Source organism: Convolutriloba macropyga, chromosome 11 (genome assembly GCF_964194025.1).
Source record: "Convolutriloba macropyga chromosome 11, txConMacr16.3, whole genome shotgun sequence".
Lineage (NCBI taxonomy): Eukaryota > Metazoa > Xenacoelomorpha > Acoela > Convolutidae > Convolutriloba > Convolutriloba macropyga.
The window spans coordinates 9,669,958-9,691,259 of record NC_134478.1 but is presented as its reverse complement, the minus strand read 5'-3'; the positions used below and the strand labels follow the sequence as shown (position 1 = coordinate 9,691,259).

General features: G+C 38.7%; 1 protein-coding gene across 1 annotated transcript in view; it reads right to left on the bottom strand.

Moving 5' to 3' along the window:
- LOC142349033 (dynein axonemal intermediate chain 3-like) overlaps nucleotides 1-20,730 on the bottom strand; it is an 87,080-nt gene extending 66,350 nt beyond the window's left edge. The window contains exons 1-7 of the mRNA XM_075400444.1: nucleotides 20,681-20,730; nucleotides 19,796-20,211; nucleotides 18,179-18,375; nucleotides 15,753-15,989; nucleotides 13,326-13,463; nucleotides 12,358-12,447; nucleotides 11,636-11,748 (exon numbers count right to left, since the gene is read on the bottom strand). Coding sequence (XP_075256559.1) covers nucleotides 11,636-11,748; nucleotides 12,358-12,447; nucleotides 13,326-13,463; nucleotides 15,753-15,989; nucleotides 18,179-18,375; nucleotides 19,796-20,211; nucleotides 20,681-20,730 — 1,241 coding nt within the window. The remainder of the gene's footprint in view (nucleotides 1-11,635; nucleotides 11,749-12,357; nucleotides 12,448-13,325; nucleotides 13,464-15,752; nucleotides 15,990-18,178; nucleotides 18,376-19,795; nucleotides 20,212-20,680) is intronic.
- Between the last annotated feature and the right edge of the window lie 572 nt (nucleotides 20,731-21,302).

Genomic DNA, 21,302 nt, shown 5'->3' with positions numbered 1-21,302 from the left:
TTATGAAAAGTGATGATACAAAAGCATATTATGGGGAATTTCCAGCCGACCTTTGTGCTGTAAAGCATCTTATTTTCATCTATACAAACATAACTGAATACCAATACGTCGGTGACACTAAGGCGCCTCTTTTGAGAGTCATCGATTCAAAACAACGTCTGAAAAACGGTAGTGTATGTGAGCTTGAACCAACTCATCGGATCGTTTTTACAAATTTAGACTACAAAAAACTTTTGACCAACACAATTCAATCAATTTCAATTGAACTGCGGAGGGAAACAGGACAATTAGTTCCGTTTTCGGGAACTGGAAAAGTTATTCTAACACTACAATTCAAAAAGTTTTCCCAATAAAATGGATTCTTACTATGCTAATCAAGCGACGTCTTTGCCTCATTTCTCTGGACATTATCGACAAAGAGGAAGTGGTTTTGGAGCTTTAGCTGCAGGAATTGGACGTGTTGCACTGCCCCTAGCACGTCGCTTCATTTTGCCAACTGCTAAACGTATCGGGAAAGAGCTCCTGAAACAAAGTGTACCAGAGATCCTGGATGTAGTGGGCAACAAAAAATCTCCTAAACAAGCAATTAAGAACACAATTTCAAAAACTGTTAAAAAACAGACTGGAGGCTCTCGACGAATTACTTCACGTCGGAGGAAATCAATACGAGGTAAGCCAATGAAAGTAGGCGAGAAACGCAGAAAGACCATTTCAACGCATAGAGCACCAAAAAGAAGTCGGTCGGATTTTTTTGCTAAAGTGAACGATGATCGCTAATTTGTTACCATCAGAAGCAACTCGCAGCTCATTGGATTTATTTGAAAAACCCTCACTGCGTGTGACTTTTGATGGTAGTTTTTGTCAAAAATTGGGTCCAATCTACAGCCCAAACGGACCCATGTTAGAATTTGAAGTCGCTGGTGACAGAAACAACTTCATTGATTTACAAAAAATTTTCCTCGAAGTTAAATGTAAAATTGTCCAGTCTTCTGAAGCTGATTTGAAATATGACGCTACAGCCGCCGCTGACATTACAAAAACAGATTCTCCCTAATTTTGCAATAATGTGTTACATTCACTATTCTCTGATTGTACAGTGTCTGCTAATGGACTGAAAATTTCAAACGCTAACGGAAATTATGCTCACAAAAATTTCATTGAGACCGAGTTCTCACATAATAAAGATGCAAAAAATACATGGCTGGCCTGTCAGGGCTACTTTTATGAGGAAAACCCGGGAACGCTATCAACTGCAGAAGTGAACAGAAGAAAAACTTTGGTGAGACAATCAGCTGAATGCACCTTCTATGGCAAAATTGCTGTAGACTTTTTCACTTGCGACAGACATCTGCTAAGTGGTGTGACACTTCGAATTGCATTCAGACGCTCAATTGATGATTTTGTTATAATGTCTGATGATGCTGCGAAACAATACAAAGTAAAAATTGTCGAAGCTAATTTTGTATGTGCGGAAGATGACCCTTAATGACACTGTTGTGTCCGCCATTGAGAAAACATTATTGAGTAGTGCCGCCTCCTATCCTTACCTTGAAACGCTCACAAAAACGTTTCTGGCTTCAACGGGTCTACACAGCTGGAAAAAAGAAGATATATTTGCGAGAGAACCAATTCGCCGACTGGCGATCTGCCTAAATACAAATGAAGCTTTCCTGGGTAACAACCGGTAAAATCCATTTCATTTCCGAAAATTCAACCTAGAGCAGATTTATGTATATCGAAACGGTTTGCCTGTGGCAGATAGTCCAATATCTACAGCTGACGACAAACGTCTTTACTTTAATACAATATCGGATCTAGCTTACATTGATAATGGACATAATTTTGAATAAGTTTGACAGATTACCCAAACCATTTTATAATGGTTTTTGATTTGACCAGTACCCAGCAAGCATCCCACGACTTTATTCACCCTGAACTGACAAACTGTTCAATATCTGTTGAGTTAAAATTTTCTGTGGCCTTACCAAACAATATTGAAATTTTCATTATTGGTGAAAAAGCTAGTACAATTTTTGTTGATAGTGCAAGAAGAATATCAAAGAATCACATTTTGACAAACTAAAAAAATGGACGAAGATGATATCAATGATCTTATTCAAAGATGTGCTTTACTCAAGCATAAATTTCTGGGTGTCTTCGCTGCAAATAATTTTCCCCAAAAGTTGAAACCAAACAGTTTCCTAATTTTTAACGCAGCAACTGCAGAAAGTTTTGGCACCCATTGGTTACTATTGTGCCAGAAAGAGGAGGTGGATCAATTGTTCTTTGCTGATCCTCTCGGACAGTCTATTTCGTCATACAAGATGTCTACCAAAGAATAATTTCTCTAGAAGAAAATGCAAAAATTTATCAGTTACTGAAGGATCAGCCAATTCAAAGTAAAAACTCAAAACTTTGTGGACTTTTTTGTATTTATATTGCTCATTATATTTTTAACTCACAAAAAATTGTAAAACTGAGTGATGCTCAATTAATTCGCTTTGCTTTTCATATGCTGTATTAACCCTTCCTTGATTGCAATAAAATTATTTTTTCAAAATTTAATTTTTTCTTCGTACACAAGGCGAACACTCAACAAATCAGTATCAATATTCAATTTTCCGTATCCACTAACAAAAATATCCATAATTTGACAAAAAGCACCAGAATGAGGACCAGACAAATTGTTTTCAACTCTTCGGTAGTTTCACTATTAACAAAATCAGTTTGAACTTGTTTCGATGGAGGACGAGCGTTGTAGATCGTCTTTTGAGCAACTACTGGCATCTTCGCACAGGGTTTTTGATTTATATTCACTTGTTTTGCATTGCTAATTTTTATATTATTGTGGCAGGCAAAAGCTGGCAGTTGTTTGCGTACTGTCTGTGAGTCAACTTTATCTGCGGAGCTGTTGAATTCAACCGCCAATTTGAGCTTTGTAAAAACGTCTCCATTAGTCTCTAAAGTTGTTGCAGTCGAAAATAAAAATTTGAAGGTTGTAAAAATACAAGGCACAGGAAAATTTTGGTTTCTTTTCAAAGTTTCCTTTTCGAAAGTTGTTGTATCAAGCAAAACGTGATAATGGTTAGTTACTAAGCCGCAAAACTCAGAATCAAAATGGGCACACACTGCATAAACATTTGTGTTAGAAAGGGTAGGTTTTTCTTCGACAATCTGAAACTTGAACAGTTTTTGAAATTGTTTAAAGTAATGTGGTGAACGCTCGTACATCGCCTCAACCATTTTTGTTGCTGGTCTTGGAAATTTCTTCTGACTTTTGTTGGAATCGTGGTTTTTTTGCTGAAGGGGGTTTTGTTGATTCCTCTTCTGTGAACTGAGAGCGTATATCTGCTGACTTTTCAATCAAGTTCTCAAATTCTTGAACAGTTAGAGAAACTCTCTGCTGAAATTCGTAATCGCTTTCCGCTTTCTTGAACAATTTTAGAAACACATAGCTACCCGTCCTTTCATATGTTTTCACAGTTGCTCTGATCAAGCGCTTATCAGTTTTCGAAATTGCGAAATAACAATCGCCGAATTCTGTGTCTTTAGTGGAAGTGAAAGGCATGGCGCAACTTGAAATTATTTCCCTTAACAATTATTGTGAACGCTCCAACTCAGGGGCGGCGGCAAGCTTGGATTACACGTGTGTCATCAAACACTCAATTAAAAACAAATGATTGGCGAATACAGTCTCAAGTACGCCCACGGCGTACTTGAGTCTGTTCATTACAATTTTTATGGCAAACATATGGTGCACGAATGTGATCTTTTGAACAATTTTCACATGCATAAAGCGCTCATATAAACTAGAAATTAGAAACAGATGCGACCTCAGATAATAAACATACATGTTGAACGCAATTTCGAAGCACTCATATACACTAGAAATTAGAAACAGATGCGACCTCAGATAAGAAACTTACATATTGAACACAATTTCAAAGGCATAAAGCAATCATATACACAACAAATTAAAAACACATGGAACCTCAGATAAAAAACTACACATTGAACACAATATATAACAACAGTTAATTGAAAACAGATGTAACCCTGGATAACAATCTGGGGTACGCTCAAGTTAAAATTGTGTGTATGTTGGCTCAAAATTAAAAACAGATGTGACCCTCTAGCTTACGTGAAACTAATGCAAAAGTTGTACACAGAAACCCTGAGCTATAATTCGGCGGCATTCATATATGTGTTGAGTCAAATTGCAGTTTGTTTCCAGCAACAAATTCGAATCTGTTTAATTGAATTCTTTTAACACTTAATTTTTGAAATGTCGGTTGAAATTATCGCAGAAGCAGAGTCTTCCAGTGAAAGAACTTTGGTTTATCGAACAGTTTATGAAAACTTTGTTGTTCTCATCCAACAACGAAAACAAGACAATGTCTGGAACACTTACCATCACTGTCTTCTTCCAAAGCTTCTTATAAATGCAATTGCCGCCCTGCCCGAAAAAACAGACCCTTCGGAATGCAGCATTCTTACCTCAGGAGGTCACTTACCCGCAAAAGTATTGCCAGCAATTCAAGATTGTAATATGAACACATTACCTGAAGAAACCAAACGAATTCTCTACCGCTACGACTGTGAGTGCGTACCCTTGTTTGAAAATCAACTCGGAGCATATCAAGCTTGTGATGATTTGGCCAATTTGTGGGGAATCAGTTCATCACCTGATTCGCCAAACCCACAATAGTCTAGTCTACCCACAACACCGGCAATTGACCCAAGTCCAACTGTTACGCCGGCACCCAGCCCATCTCTCTTTGCTGAAGTCAGGAAACCTCCAAACGATTTCGATAACTTTGACGAGAACGTTCTGTCCGGAACAACTTTTCAAACGCCAAAGCGAGAGGCTCTGAGCGACAGTTTCCAAACACCCACGTGTTCAGAGACTCCAAACGTTAGCGGTGCACCAAAAAAGCGACGACCAGAAAATTCTTTGATGGACTTATTCGATTAAATTAACTTAATTAACTTAATTAAATTAACTTAATTCAATTAAAATAATTGAAACTTTACTTTCATATAAAAAACTGTTTCAATTTTGAGATGTTAATTTGTGCGTGTTTGTGTTATACATTTTACTTCGTTTCTATTTCTTGAATTTGTAATACAACTTCTTTTTTGTCCGTTTTGTGTTTCTATTCAAAACTTAGACAAAAATATAATCCAAGTAAGTGATCATGTTCGGACTTGTTCAGGGAAGATTTTTACTTTCCCCTATGACGCAATCACAGATATTATTTTCCAAGCAGGCATTGATGTACTTCAATTACTATGAACTGTTTAGTTTTTGTTGTAATAATCCACAATTAGACTTTCGAATCAATAAAAATTCTAAACATCTGCTTGTTAAGCCTAAAGTTTTATGGAATTAACACAATTTCCGTTTTGCAAAATGTGTGCGGTTTTTGGCTCAAAAGACCTGTTAACATTATGCCAAAAGAGTAGCAGCATATGAACTCTGAAACCAATTCATAAATTGGAAAAGTTGTCGAGAATTGTAATCCGTCAGAGATAAAATTCGAAAAAATGCACTTGAAAACCCAAATGATGTCATTAGGTTCTGTTAAAAAAAGTTTTTACGTCCTCTAGCAGCACCGCCTAGCTTTGCGCTCTCGTTCAACAGGGTAAAAAAAAGCAGGTTTGTGAAAAAAAATTTTGAAAAAATTGAGAAAAAAATTTTTTTGATAGATGACCTCTGACCTTTGACCCCAAAAAGGAGGGCTTCAAAAAACACTTGGGATGAAACTGATGGTGCAGGGGTTCTCAGCACACTGTGTCCTGCAAAACATCTCATCACGCTCGTCAAATTTAACTTAACAGTTACGGAGATAATTAGCGCCTAATTAACGGCTAATTAGTCACTAATTGCTAATTAATGAAAAAAAAAATTGGAAATTTTTTTATACCAATGGCTTAGTGGGAACATGCTGGATGTTTTTGGTCATAAGCATCATGGCCGAAAAATGGCTCCTTCGCCGATTTCCAAAACATCTGGTCATCAATGTCACATTAACATCTGGCATTAATTAGCATATGAAGTACCCTAAGGAAAGATGTTAGATCGCGTTTCTTTGCATTTTTGCACATTGTGGGCCCACGGCATCAATTTCTCTCATAATACCTGTCATCGAAAAAGGCTTCAGAAAAAAGACACATGTTTCTGTCATGTAATTGTCATTTAATGACATTGATTTATGATGATTGACAGAAAAAATAACTTTCTTTCGGTTCGTTTTAGAGCAATTTTTTTAGTGCGGTCCTATGTTTTTCGTCCCGGGGAGCAATTTTGCTCATCACACTTGACAGCGTAGGACAACTCTAACCACCCGTTTTTTAAGAGGTCTAAAATGGTAATTTTTGAAAAACTCAAAAGAAAGTAACATGTTTCTCCGCTTTTTTAAAATGCCTTTTTTTAGTTGATTCACAAAAACAACACTCGGAAAGTGTTTTATATCTTTTTTGCGTTTATTTTCAATAAAAATTCGAACCGAAAATTTCCCGCCAGTTTCAACCAATAAACTTTGACGAATTCAAATGTTTGAAATTGGCGCCCACCAAACTACGTTGTTATACAGAATGCCTTCATGTAACACCCTTCGTAGCGAATGCAATTACCACAAAGTGCAATACTAGTTTTCCGAATCATTCAATTCTTTCCTAAATTCAATTCAAGTTGTTATATTCAAGTCAAGTTGTTATATTCTATCGTCATGACTTTTGCTTGTCGGTATTGCGACTCTGTGCTTAGCACTAGAGGAAATCGTTTTCGCCATGAAACAAAATTTCATCCAGATGAAATGAAATTACCAACTTATCACTGTTCTTTGTGTGAGTTTACATCTCGAAAAATGTCAGAACTGGAGGAAAACATGCAAACTCAACATTCAAGGTTCACAAACTGTTGTCGGGCTTGCCACCTCGGATTCAACAGTTCGCACCTCTATGCCCAACATGCAAGGTCAGTTCATTCAATTCCAGTCTTTGGTGCTGAGTTTCAACCTACTCAACCCTCCGATCAGTCAGCTTTTAATGGCAGTCTTCAATCCTACTCAATAGAAACCACGGATGACGAAATGGTGCCAGCAAGAGACCTCCAGGCGTTCATGAAGTTCAAACAGGAGCAAATTCAGGAACTGATTGATCAAAAACTATCAGCGGGCCCGCAAAAAGTTCAATTCTCAGCAGAACTGCAACTTTTCAAACAATTTCTTGAGCCTGATGAAGACGACGAGCGTATCACCATCTTCGCTAACTCTCTGATGACTCCTGTGTACGCTGAAGGGCTCTCAAATGACAATTTTGTAGAAATGGTGGAAAAAATGCTCGCTGTGTTGTTCACCTTTGCCTCTTCTGGAAGTGGTTGGATGTTGGAAAGAGTTATTCGCGTCAATATTAAGTTCGCCAAATACAGACCGGCCACTGGATCTTCATTTATTGCCTTACCAACAAAGTTACAAAATTGTAGAGCCCTTCTCAACGTAAGGCACCATACAGACAACAACTGTTTCATTTACAGCTTTATCGCAGCTTCCTATCTTAAGTGCAACAATTTTGAGGGAGAAGAAAGACGAAATGACTTTTTAAAGCTAACATCACCCGAGTTCTATCAAAACATGTCATCGCTTCAGCCTGCTGGTGAGTTTTCATTGCCCATGGGTTTCAATGACATTGATAAGTTTGAAACACTTAACGACGTAGAGGTTAACGTTTTTGGATTTGAAAACCGAGATTTGTTTCCAATGCGGGTGTCTAAAAGGACAACTTCCGAATTGAGCCTCGATTTGCTTCTTCTTTATGAGAATGATAAACACCATTACGTTCTTATCAAAGATTTGTGCAGGCTGTTCTGCTTCATCAAAAACATCAAATTCAAGTCAACTCTTCACTTATGCCGGAACTGTCTTTACCTGTGTCACAAGGATGTTAATAACTTTAAGGATCATGTTGAAGTTTGCGGTAATAATCCACCAGCTGTTATCCGCATGCCAAAACCAGACAATAATTTATACAAATTCACAAACTGGTCAGCTACTTGGTTTGCTCCCTTAGTCATCTATTTTGATTTCGAGTCGTTTCTCAAACCAGTGGCCTCCTGTGCTCCAAGTGAAGAGAGAGCTTCAACGCGACCAATTGAAGTTCACGAACCATGTGGCTTTGCATTGACTGTTATTGAGCACTGCAACCCCGAGCCCAAATTTACTCATTTGGACAGCTCGGAAAACTGCATGCAAAATTTCGTTCAAATGATTCATAAACTTGCTAAGGATATACACGAACAGAAGCGCAAACACCCTTTCTTCCGTGGTGACCGATCATCACTTCATAAGGATGCGAGCAAACAGTGTTGGATTTGTGAAAACGAATTCTCAGAAACTGACGAAAAACATCTGGACCACTGCCATTACAGCGGAGGCTTCCTGGGTTGGGCCCACCCACAGTGTAACAGAGCGCGCCGGAATTCCAATTTTATTCCCGTAATTGGACACAACATCCAAAATTATGACCTCCATCATATTTGTCTTAGTCTGCAAAAGTGCGAACCGACAACAACAATCAACGTCATACCAGCAACAGACGAAAAATACATTGCAATGATGCTGGGAGTGCAAGTTGATAGAGTTGAGAGGGCTGACAAGAAGGTCGTACCTGTTTACGAATATCTACGCTTCGTTGATTCTTACAAACTCTTCAACGGATCTCTCGAAAAGCTGGTGGAGTCCTTGCCAGAGTCAGAGTTTGGTATAATGGAGTCTATGTTCGCCCATATTCCTGCACCTGACAGACAACTTCTGAAGCAGAAGGGTTATTGCCCTTATTCCTACATGAGCGACCGGTCAAAGTTTGCGGAGAGGTAGCTGCCGGCTCTCAGCAAATGGGCAAATTCTTTGGAAAACGGAAAAATATCAATCAATGAGTCCGAATTAGATAAAGCGAAGAAGATGTGGTAGCTGCTAAACTGTGAGACAATGCAGGACTACCACGATTCCTATTTGAAACTGGACGTTGCCCTTCTGGCCTGCTGTTCGGAATACTGTCGCAAAATCAGTTTCCAGACATACAGATTGGACGTGGCGCAATTTTTCACAGCGCCAAATATGGCAAAAGATGCAGCTTTACGGATCACAAAAGCACGCGTAGAACTTTTGACAGAACCCGAGCACCTGCACATGATTGAACAGTCAGTAAGAGGCGGAAATACTTCCGTATTCGAAACGAGGTACTTCAAAGCCAACAATCAGTTCTTACCGGGCTTCAACCCAGAAGAGGCTTCCACATTCGTGTTGTGCCTCGACACTAATAATTTGTATGGGGGTGTCATGCAGAAAGAGCTGCTTCCGATCGGAAGCTTTAGATTTGCCAATGAAGTTTCAATTATCCAGATCTTGAATATGCCCCAGGATTCTGCCATCGGCTACTTTGCTGAAGTGGATCTGGAGTGTCCTACAGACGTTCACGATAACCAAGGGGATTATCCGCTAGCGCCTGTAAAAGAAATTGTACAAGACGTGTGGCTAAGCGATTTCCAAATCAACCTAAAAGAGCAGTACAATATTCCTGAAGCTAAGGTCCCTAAACTACTGCAAACACTGTTTGACAAGAAGAACTACGTAGTCCATTATAAATTACTCCAATTATATGTGCAACTTGGATTACGTATAACGAAACTTCACCGCGTGCTGCAATTCAATCAGGAACGATGGCTCGAACCGTATATTACCTTGAATAGCAATATGCGGAAAAACGCAACTAATAAATTCCAACAGAATTATTATAAACTCATGAATAATTCTGTATATGGCAAAACAATTGAGTCGAAAAGGCGACAGTCGAGGGTGGAAATTACACGAAATGCGGAGAGAGCAGAAAAACTTGTTTCGAAATTCGAATTTGAGAGATTCAAAATATTTGGGGAGAACATGGCCGCTATGTGCAGCAAGCCGAAAATTATAACATGGAATACGCCGACTATTGTGGGTGCAACTGTGCTCGACTTGTCTAAGTACTATATGTACCGCTTTCATTATCAAGTTATGCGACAAAACTTTCAATGTCGTCTATTGTACTCGCATACAGACAGCCTCTTATATAGAATTGAGTCAAAATATCTGTATGAGGATTTAGCCAACCAATCTGCGGAAGTAAAAAACGAATTCGATTTTTCATCCTATCCAGAAGACCACCCACTTCACGACAACAACAATAAGTCTGAAGTCCTTAAATTCAAGGACGAATTCAGTGGAGACTATATATCCGAGTTTGTGTGCCTCAAACCCAAGATGTATTCAATCACATCAAAAAGTGAGTCCATATAATGAATAATTTCTAACCCCTTCCCTCAGTAATTTGAATGCAAGTTAAGTGCGTTGGAGGAAACTACATAACAAAACTTAATAGCTTATTGTAAAACATGTTTACCTTATTTAGGTTGTCGCAAGTTGTCTGCTAAAGGTGTGACCAGGGCAGCCCAAAAACTTCTCACCCACGAATTATATAAAGAAACTCTCCAAACATCGAAACCAGTTAGAGCGGTAAATACAAGAATAACATCCGAAAATCATGTACTGAAAACGGTGACAGCTAATAAAATACCTCTATCCGCATTTGATAATAAGAGATATATCTGCGGAGATGGGTTGCGAACGCTCCCATATGGACACTTTTCTGTGGTGGGCGATAATCAAAGCGAAACGTCTAGTTCGCTCGGATGGTTTGATCCTGACCAAAGTCAGATAAGTTGGGATTACAGTACAGAGAATAGTGACAATTTAAGTGAAATTTTTCGTGACACTGAAGTGGATTGGGACTTTCCAACATATCTACCACCCCCGGAGAAAAGAATGAGAAAACACTGTAGCGATAACTTGAACCTACTTCTGGACAATGCCAGCCACTATTCGCCGCCCGATCCTGGTTTCATTAATGCGGGAGGAATAAGAGATGAGGACATTTCTGATGACCAAATTGTTGACTTTGATAGAAGCAGCTCAGAGGAGGAACAAAGTTTTTGTTCCTTCATTGATTTAGAAGCTACAGAAAATAGCGGCGAACAGTGAAAGAACAGTGTACAAACTCAATTTCATAGTGTGTTGAATTCAGAATAGTGTTGAGAAATACTTTGTGCGAGATTTATTCAGATTTTGTTTGGAGTGTTGCTTTAATTTGAACGCCCCTGATTCAATTTTTATTTTCAGTTCAATTTGTACGAAAGTTTCTTTAGCCTAAGTTCAATAAGCGGGCGGTCAAGTTAGGGGAAAAAGAAAGTCAGACGGCGAGACAATTACCGCCACATTATCCGCATAAGAACGTATCCGCATGCAATTATATAACGTATTATCCGCGTGCAATTATATACCATATTATCCGCATGCAATTATATACCATATTATCCCCATGCAAATCTATACCCTATTATCCCCATGCAAATCTATACCCTATTATCCCCATGCAAATCTATACCCTATTATCCCCATGGCATGATAACCCCCCCTTTCCCAGTGCTCCCTATATTTACTACTCAGGTACGTGCATGTACCGTGCAGGTAGTGTGCAGGAACGCCAAAATACATGCACAGTTCATGTAAATTACCTGCACGTTGTTAAGAATGTAAAATACCTTGTTTTAATTCTTCGCATATGTTGCGTGAAATCCCAGAGAACAATGGAGCCATTAGTCACACCTCCAGCCAGCAGTCCCTCATACACTGGGTTGAAACAGATCCTCGTCACCTAATTCACAAAATCGAAATTTTCAAAAACCAACTGAAAACATAATTTCAGTCTTCTTTTTTTTTCTATGTTTCCTGTTACCTTTTTTTTATAAGAATCCAAATAAAGCCAATTTTTGTAAGAACCTGTGAACAAATATTGCAGCAAACCTTTGCTTTAATTTTTCGTTCCTGTCTAAAATGGAGAGATATGAACAAACTTCATCTCATTCAATGATCTGAAAGGTTGACAACGGCTACGATCCGATTATTCAAAAACGGATGACATTAGTTCAACTAGAATGATCTTCTCGTCGATAAGGAGCATTGAAAATAAATTTACATAGTCGGCATTAAAATCTAAACTATTGCTCTAACTGTTCGATTTCTTAATTCCAATTAGTGCTTATGGCATGATTGTCTCGCAAAACAAAGTGATACAAATTAATTGCGTTCTCTTACCTTGTCTGGAAAAAATCTAAGTTGAGCTTATAATAAAACGGTTGCATTCTGAATATTAGATAAAATATTCTGTGAAAGAGCTATATAAAGTGTTTTTAAAAGGCGGCAACTCACCATGACGTCATTGTATATCATAATCAGAGTATTTGGCTGATGTATAAGGGTATACCTCTTCGTGAGTAGAGAGTTGCAATAAAGGTTGCAGTGGGTCCTGGATGCTCCAGAGAAGCACATATCTGGGCTCAGAGTTCCGCACAACCTGGGTTAAAAAGGATAAAAGCTCTGGTTACGAATACGCCGTTTTTACCCATGTAGAGATGTTAAAGTTGCCAAAAGATATGTAAAAACAACATTTTTGACCCGGGTCCAGGTGTCAACACTAAAAATGGCTAAAAAATGGGGTCTTTCGCATTATAGCCCCCCAACTTAGTGGTCAGATAACCTATACCCCCCCATCATGGTAATTATACCATATTGTGGGGCCCAAATTTTCATGTGGGGGGCTATAATGGGAAAAACCCAAAAAAAATGTAAGAACTGCGGAGCAGCGGTTTTGAATTTTTTGAAAAATGCTGTGAATGCATTTTGTTTCATCGCTTAAAGCGGTGAAAAAAATTAACGCGATTTACTGCATTTCGTATTCCGACACCCTAAATACATAGCCGTGGACTGACGTAACCGTCGACCCAAAGTATCTTTGGTTCTTTCCCATTATAGCCCCCTCCCCAAAATACAGCCCCCAGTACTGTAAGTTTACTAATTGCAATCTTAGGACCGACCAGGCTGAAGTCCCAGACCTTAAGAGTTCCAAAAAGGCTGTGATCAAGACTCTTTCAGACAAAAGTGACAGATAGTTCTCTAAAGACAGTTGGACTGAAATTGCGTTTGACACGATTCTTTTAAGAGACTTTAGCGTGACTTCAACTTTTAACTGATTTAGTTAAAGATTTTAGTCAATATTGAGCCCCACTGGTTTTTTTAAAAGATCCTCAACGCCCCCAACGCCCCCCCCCCATCCCCAACGCCTCACTGATCCATAAGTCGACATAAAGGCTAGGAATCAGACGGTTCCAGATGCAGCTGAACAACTGAAGTAGCCTATTTTAGAGTTATACAAAAATAAAATTTGGTGCTTACGGATCGGTACTTGATTCGGTCATCGTACTCTGCGAACTCTCCATAAGCAGTTGCAAATATGTACTTGAGAGTGGGGTGGAACTCAACCTGAGACACCTTTCGAGACTTGATATCCTTGTGTACGTACGACTGGTACTCCTGCACAAACAAACCCACAGAAGTGAAACCCGATACACCTGAATAAGACGTGCATGAGCCTAAACTCTCTTGTAAAACCGAAAAACTTGAAATAATTTGCCAGCAACTTAGAAAGCAACAGAAGTACGGCGGCAGAATTGCTCTCGAACTATTGTTGACTTTTAGGAATAAATTATCGTCAATTGAGTTCAACTGCCATGAATTGTGAATGAGAAAGCAATTTATATCACAAAAAAATCAGAAAAATAAGGATGTAAAAGTCACTTAAAAGATCACGATGGTGATGAAAAGTGATAAAAAGTCAATGCTGATCTCCCAGAGTCCATCCGACCGATTCAGAGATTTTCCAGAGGCTAAATCCTGGCATATAGAACCTAAAATTTGTGTAAAGGACCAAAAATTGTGAACTTTCCGTGCAAGGAGGAGCTTAAACTTGGGTTTCTCTGTCCAAGTGATATCACAAAGATAAGATGCAAACCAATGGTTACCGTAGTTCTCTTTTTCTGGGGTCAGATTCAGACCTGAAGCAAACGAAATGTTTTATAATGCTACTAAATTTGACCTCAAAACCAGGCCAGATCTGAGATCATACACTCAGGACTTCGATTTTTCTGTCCGGGAAAAAATTAAACACTGCTAAAAAACTTTGTGTTGTTTTATGTAACTTATAAAACTTATACCAAACTTATACCAAACTTATATTTGACAAAAACAAGAAAGTGTTTCGAAAAATTGGTTTCAATTTGTCAAGGAGTTATGATAGGTGGACCATACTGAGAATCCAATTTGCAACTACCGTCTAATTTGTGACAAAAACTTTTCTCAGTAATCTAGCTGCCATGAACTTAATGCCCCGAAAATTAACAATAAAAACGGGATTTTAGCCAAAATGATGCCACTGTGCTTTTTGGGTTTTAGCAAGTTTTCTCGTTGCTAGTGCCTGGGTATGCGCGTTTGTATGTGTGTGTGTGCGTGCGTGCGTGCGTGCGTGCGTACGTGAATGTGTGTGTGTGTGTGTTTGTGTGTGTGTGTGTGCGTGTGTGCATGTGTGTGTGTGTGTGTGTGTTGGGGGGGGGGGGGTACGTAACTCTGTGCATGTGTGTGTGTGTGTGGGGGGGGGGGTGCGTATGTGTGTGTGTGTGTGCGTGTGTGTGTGTGTGTGTGTGTGGTGTGTGTGTGTGTGTATGTGTGTGTGATGTCTCCGTTGATTTGATTGCATTTACAATATTGGACTAACTTGTTATGTAATTTATAAACAGAATTCTTCACTTTTTCACAAGTAGTATTGAATTTGTTTAGTAAGGACCCTTTAGGCCTTGAATTGTTCACTGTACCCAAGATTCATAATCATTTAAACTCATTTCTGGCGCGATTGATGCTCTATCTGAATATGCGGGCACTCAAATTTCACGCTAAATGTGCCCACCAAAGTTGAACAAAGCACATTCTGCCAAAAAACAGGTTTTGATATCACTTTCCAGAGAACACCACTCTGCCAAGAGAACACCATGTCTTGGGTCTCTTCTTCAAAGAGGGACCCAAGATTTGGGAACTCTTTTGGCATAGAGCCCTATAATTCCCTTTTGCTACCCGTTAAAACCTGAGAGATTGACTCTGAAGTGTTCCTTTAGCAGCCTTTTAAATAACTTAATCAAATTTTGAATCATATCCGGGACTTTTCTTGCCTTTGTCTGAATCAGGTTGGTGCCCTCTGCGAGATCGAGTCATAATTCTGCTCAAAAAGTAGAAGCACGATTACAATATCATTACTTTATTCGAGAACAATTAAACACCAAAGTATCTTGTTAAATCTTGATAAAAAGATTAGCATGCAAACTTAGAAAGCAAATGTAAAATATCAAGAGTTACGGTCGTCATTTTTTCCTCCATAATATAAAGCATTAAAATCGTTTGGAAAAATTCGAATGAGAATCTTGTATTGACATGCCAATGTTGGAGTGATTGTTCAAAATCAATTATGACTGCATCCAAGCAGACCATTATGGTATATGATCAGACTTCCAGTTGATCAATTTTACTTAGAATTAGGCTTAAGCTCACTTTCGAAGTTGGTTCTCGTGGGTTTAATTCCCCCTGTATGGGTTTAGAGATGGTTTTATCATATCTGAGAGAGAGCGGGGGGGTTGTGATCTAGAAAGCTTCGCCAAAAATGATATCTTTACTGACGACGCGACAATAAAACACGTAGTCTTTCTAACAAAATGACATTTCTCGTCTTTCGCTTAACTTTTGCTAAACTTTCAACTTAACCGTTTCTCTTTGTCATACCTTTAATTTGTCATCGTCCGCCTTGCTCAAATTGAACTCTATTGGCTGCAATTCCGACCAATCATCTTTGAGGAGATCAAATATGTCACTCTCCTCGAACACGCCTGTCATTTTGGGTTCTGCTTTGCGCAATTGTTGTTTCATTACCCACATTGGGTCAATTTCTTCCCCCATAAATGAACTAGGGTAATGTTGGAGACTACTTATGGGCACAGGTGTTTTGGATAGTTCGGGCAACTAAATACAGCATATCCATTCAGTTGGGAAGCCTCGCAGTTTTGATAGTTTTTTGAGCTCGAGATGGATACCCAAGCTAAGATTTTCCGGAATTTGTACTCTGATTGGACAAACACAGACACACAAACATGCACACATATACCCACCCTCTCATCACTAACTTACCCAAACACACACACATGCATACACACACATACACACACAAACACATACAGACACATACATACATACCTCAGCAAGAGTACAAAAAAAACTCATTTTCACGGCATAAACTTTATTAATATTGACAAATGTTCCAAAAATCATTGCTATGAGAAAACATAAGAGCAGGTTTCAAACAAAAAAAAATGTTGAATACTTCAGTTTTCAAAGCAAACTCCGAAAACTTATTTATATTTAGAAAAGTTGACAAAAACATTAAAATTAAGACATGCGATTATTAATGCGCGTTTGCACATAAGGTTACATGTCATCGAAAATCAATGCAAAAAATGTTGTATACCCCAGATTCGCATCCTCACTTATATACTTGCAAAGTCTTCATTTTATCGGGGTAAAAAAATTTAACAAACAAAACCTGCTAACGATTGACAAATTGCTTTCAAACAACCGACGAGTGGTTGAATTTTTAGTATAGCCAACTTCGGCTTTGGGAGGCTAGCATGAGGGGATAAATTAGAAGCTTTGGAATGGGGGTGAAGGAGTGGATGTCTTAAGAGGATAGCTGTGGAGTGAGGGAGAGTGTGTAGAGGAGGAAACGAGGGGGTGCAAACGGCGACAGGAGTCCAAGTCAGCAGAAACAATTGTCCTTTGCACAATGATTTTTTTCTTCTTTGCGGCTCTGATGAATTGCACACTAAGAAAATTTCAGAGTTTCTAAGTGAGCTAGCTGCTCGGCATCTTAAGGCTCTCAGGGTTTTCCTATTTGTACTGTTTTTAAGAACAAAAAAGCGAAAAATTAGACTAATCTTCCGACAAAAAATCAATCCAGCAAAAGGCTTCACAAAGTACCACATTATCAATTGAACTGCAACAAATTTAGTTTGAGAGTAATTGAACACTTTGAGATTTCTATTTTTAAAACCTATTTGATTAAATTATTATCCTTTTGATCTCATAGAATTTATGTTGGTGTCAGGACAATTTACACTATTCCATTTTACCTACTGCCATTCTACCCAATCTGCCATTTTACCCAATGCCATTTCACCCAATGCAAACTTTAATTTACCTTATTGTTAAAATTATCAGAACAACTATTTAGGCGGGGATATAATTAAATGACAAGTAGGACTTGATATGAAATTATTACGACCAAACCTGGGATTAAATTGTCCGCGTAAACATTTTAAAACATCCTTGTTATAGCAACTGCTAATTTGTTATCGGATAATTGAACAAAAAAAATCAAAGAGCATTGCGTAAATTGGAATCGGTGAAATTGCATCGGGTAAAAGGACATTGGGTAAAATGACAGCTTGGGTGAAATGGCGGGTTCGGTAAAATGGAATTGCGTAAATTTTCCTATTAACTTTATGTCAATTTTCAATCGAAAAAAGTAAAGTTAAATTTAGTAGAGTTAAATTTAAAAGTGCAAACTTTTCTGATGGCAACAAACAGGTATAAAAAACAGCAACAATAAAAAGATCGCCACGTCAATAATCAAAGGAAATGGCAGAAAAAATTAATAAATGCTTTAAAAAATAGATCTTAAAACAGTTGTGAAAACTAAAGCTCGTTAGTTTTTGAGCTATATCATAAGAGTTTCACACGTATTTGCGACATGAAGAAGTATTTTATTTTAATAAATTCTAATAATAAGAAATGAAGTAAATTTCAATTAGACTATAATGACATTTTAAAGTTAAACAGAAAAATTTTAAAGTTCTTCTGTGCAATTTTTTTTCTATTTTATAATGGAGACCATTTATGACTGTAAAATAACTTTATCTGAGAACCATGCTCTCAAAGAACTCGAAAAGTTATAGTTTTCAACGTGGAAAGTCCCTCAACTTACGGCTTGCCGTACCCGGGGTCGGGTGGTCAAAATATGATTCAAATATTATCGTCCGGCGGGGTGTACCCTCCCAGATGCTAAATACATGATCGGGGCCACACTTTTTGTTGGTATAGTGAACTATTTATTCACCCTGATGGATTGGGTTAAAAAAACAGAGGAGCTTTGTAACCTTTGCTTCCAATTTTGAACCAGCTGGAAATATGTTGATTCCCTGAAGAACAGTCACGTTAGTTGGTGTCACTATGCTGTCCATTGCTGTCATTGCACTCTTCGACTTTCTAGTCTTAAGTCTGACGTCATCCTTGTAGAAATCATCGCTGTGATTTAAAGCTGCATTTCTGACCTCATTTATCAATGTCTGAGAAGCTGAAACTATCAAGGTAAAATTGGCTTATTAAAATGGCTTATATTGGCTTATTAAACCCCCCTTTTTGCTGTTCCTCTTGAATGGTCTCAGTATAAGTAACTAAATGAATTTCGAACATATAATCTAATTTTGAATAGCTCTGTAACGGTGCTGCAATTGCCTCCTAGAATTCGTTCAGTACGAAGCTTTATACTCAAATTTGGTTTAATTATTCGTTGCTTGAATTTTTGGCACTGAAAGCAAATTTATTTATTTATTATTTATAAGGTTATAGCACAAAAACACGCACGTGAAAGAGTGAAAGATTTAAAAACTCTAAAAATCTGCAGTGTCCGAGGTTAAAGTGCCAGAAGCTCATTTTACAGACAGTAAGAACTGGGTTCTATGAACTTTTGCCATTTTGAAACCCACAAAACTATTGTCTGAATATAAGTCAAAGTCTTGCTATGTGTATATAGGAACTTCTGGGACTGCAGATTTTTGGTAATTTCAAGTATAAGGCTATACGTGACTTTGTAAAAGTCGCATTCTGATTTAAACCTCGAACTGTTTCGTGTCTGTCGATGAAGGCCACATTTCCTAGCTGACTTCATTCATAGTCATGTAGCCTACAAACAAAATCAACAATCTATAGTCTGATCAAAAAAATTTGCTGAAATTGCTATGTGTTATTACTGGTTTCATTCAATGACTGATCTTGCTAGAGTACGAACAAGCCGAAATCTAAGCATATGTGAAATGAGTTTATAAAAAGCTCGCGACTATCAGTGAGCGAGCCAAAACCGAATTCAAGCCGAAGTGAGATCACCCAATTAATTAAATTAAGCCCTGGACGAACCGATTAATTCGATCGGGCGAAATATGATCACTGATTATTTCAGTAATGGGATCTATTCTGTTTTGCCCCCCCCCCCCAGTGTTTTTTACACGCCCCCAGATACAAATTATATGTTGTTATATGGCACGTTACTATTTAAAAAAAATAGCACGCGTGCTCCTGGTGGGCGTAAAAAAATAAGGCGGGGGGGGGGGGAGGGGGCAAAACAGAATAGATCCCAGTAATGATAGGATTGATTTTTCATTGGATTGGCCAGCTTCTCTGATTATGAGATTTCGACCTGGGAAAGCAACCCTATTTTCTCATATCTATCCCCCCTCCCCCAATCTCATACTTTTCCAGTTGATACTTTATATAATTATCCATATAATGTGTTGACAATTGATAAATTTGTTGAGGAAATGCGTTTACAATTCAGCACAATAAACAAATGTTACGTAAGCTTTTCCATTATTTTTGGAAAATTCCACGAACCATGAAACAGTCAGAATTTTAAAAAAGAGTTTTTAATTTCCGACCTTAAATTTTGGTCGCTTAAGTAAATTTTGGAGGCAAATTTATCTTGATAAGTTCATTCTTACAATCATCTCTGAATTTCCTGGTCGCTTGAATTCCTGCCTCCAGTTCCACCATTTCCACACTTTCCACCCTAACACTCGGGTTCGAAGCCAGTTCGAAGTACATTGGTCGCTCTTTATCACCACTAAAGTTGCTGAATTTAGTCGGATGTCCGAAGTCCTTTCTAGGACGTTTGAGTAACAACTTGATCTTGGCGCGGGACGTTGTGGGTTCGGTGGCGATTTGACGCTCAGATCCAAAACTTCGCCAGGGTCTCAAAACAAAGATGTTGTTGATGAAATCGGATTTGGGGAATTCGGATTCAAAGGTGCGGTCATGCTCCGAGGCACCCGACTCGCTCCGGGCGTCCGACGATGGGGCTCGGAAAGAGGAACCCAACAAACTCAATCGTGAGTTTCTCCTCGAGTAAGTTTTAACACTGAAACGAAGAACTGTTTATGCTTTAGAGCATTGTACTGTGTCCTCTAACACATTTTGAGGTCCAGACGAAAGTGACCTCTGATCAGACTTTCGAGCGCTCGAAACACTTTTTGCGTTTAAGTTGCGCTTGAAGCCATCTCTGGTCGATCTCTGATCCCAAACTAAAGCCACCTCTCAACAGACGAGTTCCAGACCATTGGCCAAACTTCTAAGCCCAGACTGTTTTCAGAGCATTGTCAAGATTTTCGAGTACCCAAAGCCTGATCATACCGAAGCAATTTTTTTACTTGAGCAAATCATTAAACTTCTGCATAAAGTACGCGTTTGATCAACATTTTTGGGTTAAGGTTTCATTAATGATTTAAGTAAAATGATAAGACGCAAAATATGAAGCGTTTTCACAATATACAGATCCTGTTTTGTGTCTGTCTTAGGCCTATCGCAGTCTGATTTTTATACCAGCTCACCTCCAAAAAAAGTTACTAGAGAAACTCAAAATTACATTTTGCGCACTCATTGTATTCTCTTATTCTAAGTTCTTTTGTTTGAAACCGACTATGATCAGATTTTCGTGCGTGTGAGCCCGAATACAAACATAACCAACTAACGTCGGGTGAATTGCTCTCAAACGACCAGCGATCGGTTGGATTCGGTAGTAGCCAGCTGGGGCTTAGGGATGCTATCATTAGGGGGGTCCGGAGTGTGTGTGTGAGAGTTTCGGTGCGGGGGCAGCTTTGAGGGGGGTTCAAGCGACGGGAGGGTAAAGTTGCGAAGGCTAGAAAAGGAGGGGGTAAAACCGACAGGTGGAGGAGGGTGGACAATGGGAGTGTTTTGTAGGGGGTAATGGGTGGGGGGTTGGATGGCGGGTAGGGGGGGGGGGGGTGAGGGCGGAGGTCAAGCTTCTAATATTAAGAACCGCACTTCAAATCATGAAATTGTCTCCACTTCACACCAAGAAATCCTCAAAATAGTTTTTGGTGAACCGCATTCTTAGAGTATAGCAAGGTTTAGGGCTCTAAGAGAACTTAACGCCGTTCAAGCGCTACCTGTTTTTTCCGTTTTTGAGGACAAAAAGTGATCTGGGTCAGA